This window comes from Stenella coeruleoalba (assembly GCF_951394435.1).
Source record: "Stenella coeruleoalba genome assembly, chromosome: 13".
NCBI classification, from domain to species: domain Eukaryota; kingdom Metazoa; phylum Chordata; class Mammalia; order Artiodactyla; family Delphinidae; genus Stenella; species Stenella coeruleoalba.
This window is the reverse complement of record NC_137159.1, coordinates 8,123,711-8,129,710: the sequence shown is the minus strand read 5'-3', so window position 1 is coordinate 8,129,710 and position 6,000 is coordinate 8,123,711. Positions and strand designations below refer to the sequence as shown.

The following is a 6,000-nucleotide window of genomic DNA, read 5'->3' as shown; positions in this document are numbered from 1 at the left end:
ACCATAAATGCTCTTAAATATTACCATAAGGACTTCCCTGGTGGTGCAGTGGTTAAGAATCTGCCTGCCAATGCAGGGAACACAGGTTTGAGCCCTGGTGCAGGAAGATCCCACATGCTGTGGAGCAACTAAGCCCGTGCACCACAACTACTGAGCCTTCACCCTAGAGCTCTCGAGCTACAACTACTGAGCCTGTGTGCCACAACTACTGAAGCCCACATGCCTAGAGCCCGTGCTCCGCAACAAAGAGTAGCCCCCACTTGCCGCAGCTAGAGAAAGCCCACGCACAGCAACGAAGACCCAATGCAGCCAAATTAATTAAATTAATTAATTAAAAATATATATTACCATAAGAAATCATCTTTTCTTTGAATTTTAGCATAGAATATACTTAAGGTTTCCCTACCTTTGGATAATGTTGGCCCCTTTATACTTACCATATAATTTTCCTTTTAAGTATTCTGCAATTAATGGCACAAGTCAAGTACAGTATACTTTTAATCAAGTATGGAAATATTTTCTGACATACTTCATTTCTATTTCTGTCACGCCCCTCTCCCTCATACTGCCCTCTCCACTTACAATATCAAAGAGAGTCATACAGAGTGAAGTAAGTCAGAAAGAGAAAAACAAATATTGTATATTAATGCATATATTTGGAATCTAGAGAATTGGTATAGATGACCTTATTTGCAAAGCAGAAATAGAGACACAGAGGTACAGAACAAATAACAAGGGGAAAAGGGATGGAGTGGGAGGAACTGGGAGATTGGGATTGACACATACGCAGTATTGATACTATGTATAAAGTAGACAATTGAGGGGAACATACTGTATAGCACAGGGGACTCTACTTAATGCATTGTGGTGTCCTAAATGGGAAGGAAATCCAAAAGGCAGGGGATATATGTATAATGTATGGCTGATTCATTTTGCTGTGCAGTAGAAGCTAACACAACATTGTAAAGCAACTATACTCCAATAAAAATTAATTTAAAAAACCCCAATATATGTTAAGTGCACGCAATAGGTGACACTCAGCTCCTTATCAGCTCTTCTAGGAGGTGGAGAGACTAAAATGAATATTGTGATGCTTTGCTACCTAGCAGAGGTTAATTTTGCATATCTATTTGTATATTATTTAATACCAGCAAGAAAAACTTTTTGTATATTATTCTGTAACATGTTTATAAAAAGACATCTTATTTTTAATTATTCAATTTTTAAAACCAATCTGTAATAACTGTCCTGAACTAGCTGTGTAAACCTCAAGGGTTTTAAAAATCAAAGTAAAGTGAATATAGAGCATAAATTTATGGTGAAAAACATTAGAGAGCTAATGCATAAACAAGACCTAAATCGGGGCACTATCCTACATTACTGTAGTCATAATGAATAGTGACTCTATAAAATGAGAAACTGTCTGCATCATATGAATACTATTAATGACAGGGCTTTTTAAAAATTATTAAAATGGCAAGAGTACAAATAGCTTTTACCAGTAGTGTTCAGACTGTAATATCAGCATTAAATCAAAGTCTATGGACAGAAACGGTAAGAGATTTAGGAGATTTTAGGGAATAAATAAGGAATAAATAAGGAAACACCACTGAACTTGGTACTCTACATTATAGACAGCTGCCACAGGCAAAAAAATAAATAAATAAAATGGCAATTAAGTTGACTGCAGTATTTTAATATTTTAAAGAAAAACATATTAAAAATACAGACTTTTTAAAAATTTTTACATTCTTGACAGATATAGCATCACCTACCTTTCTAAAAATAGTAAGGGTAAACAATTGTAGAAAATGTATGTTAATTAGTGGTACAACACTATGTATTTAAAAACCCTGACACACTCGTACTATCTACTGCTTTGAAGTTAGATTATGGCCTAGAGTTAATGTCACGTTGGTTCCAAAATGGAATATGGGGTCCCAGGCCAGTATTGGTACACTGCACCTATTGTGGCACAACTTGTCCAGCCATGAAAGCATAAATCACAAAGAAAAAATCAGTTTTGTAAAAACGCTTTTCCCCCTTTTTATAATCTTCTTTATTTACTCCGGAGAGTTAACATAACAGTGTTCAATAGTGAAGTAAGCAGGTTTTACACTCACTATTACTGTATGGATAGAAAGAGACATATGCATTTTTGTTTTTTACAAGTCATCTCAGATCACTGCGATATGGCACATGAAAACAGAGATTCAGAGGCACAACGTTAATAAATTCATTTAACAGTGTCAAGCATTCAAAAGATAAATGCAATCATATAGCAAGAAAAAAATCAGTTTGAAACTTTGACCTCTCCCAAGGATATGAAGAATCTTTTCACGTGTCAGAAATCTCTATAGCAAAGATTCCTATAAGAGAGAAAAAAATTATGTAGATTAATATTTTCAACTCAATGATTTCATGATGAATAAAAAAATGTGTTCTAATATTAATTTGGTAAGACTTAGGATTTTTCCCTCAGCTTCTGTGTAAGAAAACAGATACAATGTATTTTTTCACTCAGTTTTCACAAGCTGTGATACATCCATATCATGGAATACTATGGATTCAACAATAAAAAAGAATGAACTATTGACACACACAACTTAGATGGATCTCCTGGGCACTGTGCTAAGAGAGAAAAACCAGTCTCAAAAACTTACATCCCATGTGTGATTCCATGTATACAACATTCTCAAAAGGACAGAATAATAGAGCTGGAGAAGACATTAGTGTTTGCTCAGGAATAGGGAGGAGAACGAGAGGACTGTGACCATAAAAGGGTATCATGAAGGAATGAGTTCCTCGGGGCTGATGGAACAATTCAGAATATTGACTGTGGTGATGTCATATGTTCTCTGTGTAAAAAAACTGCACACACACACAAGCACATGTAAAAACTAGCGAAAACTGAATAAGGCCTATAGACTGGTTAATTATGCCAATGTCAGTTTCCTGGCTTGCCATTGGGGAAGCTGGGGGAAGGATATGTGGGACTATCTGTACTATTTTTGCAACTACCTGTGAGACTGCTGTAATGATTTCAAAATAATAAAAAGTAAAACAAAGCAAAACAAAACTGTGTTACAGTCACACAATGGAATATTACTCAGCAGTTAAAAGGAATATCCAATAATATCTGATACATACAACAAGCCGGATAAATCTCAGATATGTAGCGCTGAGTGAAAGTCAGCCACTACTTAACACATGATTCCATTTATATGACAACTTGAAAAGGCAACACTAGAGGAACAAGAAACAGATCAGTGGTTCGGGGAAAGTAAATTAAGTACATTGACTGTTGTCTGGATAATAGGTGGCAGTCAAAGGATACCATTTAAAACTAACAGCAAAAAGTTAAAATTTTTTAAAAAGGGTACTTTAAGGGTACTATTAAAAGTATTAATAGAAAGGTAACCATTATAATGAAACACAAAACTTCTTGAATATCAAAAGAAATGTTCACAAGCAAAGAAGAATAATCAAATAGCGTAAATATCACATAGTAAACGCGGTTATCATAGCATAAGATGATATGACAGAGTTGAGGCCAAATTTAAGTTATATCAATAAAATGAAGGAGCTTAATTCACCTGTTTTAAAAAAATTTCAAAATGATTCATAAAGCAAAACTCAAATCCATACTATATAGAAGTGAGATACTTAAAATGCAGTGATTCAAAAAAGTTAAAAATAAAGTGATGGACCAAGATCTACCAGGCAAATGGAGACAATAAGGAAACAGGAGTTGTAACTCTAATACCAGACAAAGCAGGCGTCAAGTCCTTCCTCCTTCCAAAAAAATTAAACGCATCAGAAAATAACACTTCATAAAAGCCACATTCACAATAAAGATATGATAGTTCAGAATATCTATGCCACAAATAAAACAGCAAACCACCTATATAAAACAAAATTTATAGGAGACATAAGAAGAAATAAAAACATACTAATAATAGGTTTTAAAACACCATTCTTAGTAAAACAAGTGAACAAAAATTAAACGACATTATAAAAGAACTAAAAATTAAAAAGGCAAATCTTTTAGATATATTACACTATACTCTGATAAGAAAGAATGTATCTTCTCAAGTGCACATGAACTGTTCACAAAAATTGATCATGCAGTAAAGTACAAAAAAAATCAGTAGTGTCCATAAAATAGAAATATTATAGACAATAGTCTCTGATCACAATGCAATAACACTCAGAATTAAAAATGAAACCAAAACCAACAAACAAAAAAGCTCTTCTCATTGAAAATTAAAAGATTTTCTATCAAATAACTCTTGGGTAAAAGTGAAAATACAAACAGAAATTACAGAATTTATGAAAAATAATGATCACAAAAACACCATATATCAGAATCTATGGGATATATTTAAAGCAGTGATCACAGAAAAATTCATAGCTCTGAATATCTACATCAATAAAAGTGAAAGAATGGTAATAAATGAATTAAATTTCTAACTCAAAACTCTAGGGAAAAAAACCCAACAAAGTAAATGAAAAAGCACAAGGAAGGAAATAATATAAATAAAAACAGAAATTAATAAGAAAGAAAAACAGATTAAATCAATAAATCAAAATGCTTGTTCTTTGAAGCAATGAACAAAGTAAACAAACCATAGGCTAAGGTAATCAACAAAAAAAGGACGAAACATACAAATAAGAAATGACAAAGGATATAACTATTGATACAGAAGAAATTTTAAAATTTATAAGATATTGCATTGGTTACTTCTGTGCAAATAAATTTGAAAACCTAGATAACTGAAAGCCTAGATAACTTTTAGGCAAATAGAGATAGAAAGCTTAAAAAGACCAATTTCCAAAGAAGCAATAGAGGACTTCCCTGGTGGTGCAGTGGTTAAGAATCCGCCTGTCAATGCAGGGGACATGGGTTCGAGCCCTGGTCCGGGAAGATCACACATGCCGTGGAGCAACTAAGCCCGTGCTCCGCAACTACTGAACCTGTGCTCTAGAGCCCGCAAGCCACAACTACTGAGCCTGTGTGCCACAACTAGTGAAGCCCACACACCTAGTGCACATGCTCTGCAACAAGAGAAGCCACAGCAATGAGAAATCCGCGCACTGCAACGAAGTAGCCCCTTCTCACCGCAGCTAGAGAAAGCCCGCGTGCAGCAATGAAGACCCAACGCAGCCAAAAATAAATTAATTAATAAATTTAAAAAAAAAGTCGTGTCAAGGCTTTAAAAAAAAAAAGAAGCATAGAAAAAGTTATTAAGGAAGTACATCCCACAAAAAAAAAGAACCAAGGCCACATGGTTTGACAGGTAAACTCACCCAAATCTTTAGAGATCAAATAATCCCCAACTATATAACTTGTTTCAAAGCACGGTAAACAAAAGATTTTCAAATTCTTTTTTTGAAACAAATATAACATTTATATCTAAACTTGATAAAAATAGCACAGAGAGAAAATTACAGACCAATATCACTTACGAATATTGATACACAGATCTAAAATAAATGAAATAGTGAACACCAAGAAAATAATATACTATGACCAAGTAGGGGCTATGCCAGAAATTCAAAGATGGTTCAGTACTTGAAAATCTATTAATATAATTCACATATTAATAGTTCTAAAGAGAAAAACCATATCTTCATAGATGATAAAAAGGTCCTTGACAAAAACATCCTTTCCTAATAAAAAGTCTTGAAAAAATAGTAATGGGTAGTATTTCCTTAATATCATAAAACATATAAACCTCAATCCTAAAGCCAGTATCTTACTTAATGGGCAAACCCCACTGGCATTCCCACCACAGGTCAGAATTAAAACAAGAATGTCCACTTCAGTATGCGGGCCTCTCACTGTTGTGGCCTCTCCCGTTGCGGAGCACAGGCTCCAGATGCGCAGGCTCAGCAGCCATGGCTCATGGGCCCAGCCGCTCTGTGGCATGTGGGATCTTCCTGGACTGAGGCACGAACCTGTGTCCCCTGCATCGGCAGGCGGACTCTCAACCACTG

General features: G+C 34.7%; 1 protein-coding gene across 5 annotated transcripts in view; it reads right to left on the bottom strand.

Moving 5' to 3' along the window:
- Positions 1-1,646: 1,646 nt before the first annotated feature.
- TSGA10 (testis specific 10) overlaps positions 1,647-6,000 on the bottom strand; it is a 94,339-nt gene continuing 89,985 nt past the window's right edge. For all 5 annotated transcript variants that reach the window (XM_079941335.1, XM_079941333.1, XM_079941336.1 and 2 more), the window contains one exon: positions 1,647-2,369. In XM_079941335.1, coding sequence (XP_079797461.1) covers positions 2,345-2,369 — 25 coding nt within the window. In that variant the 3' untranslated portion in view covers positions 1,647-2,344. The remainder of the gene's footprint in view (positions 2,370-6,000) is intronic.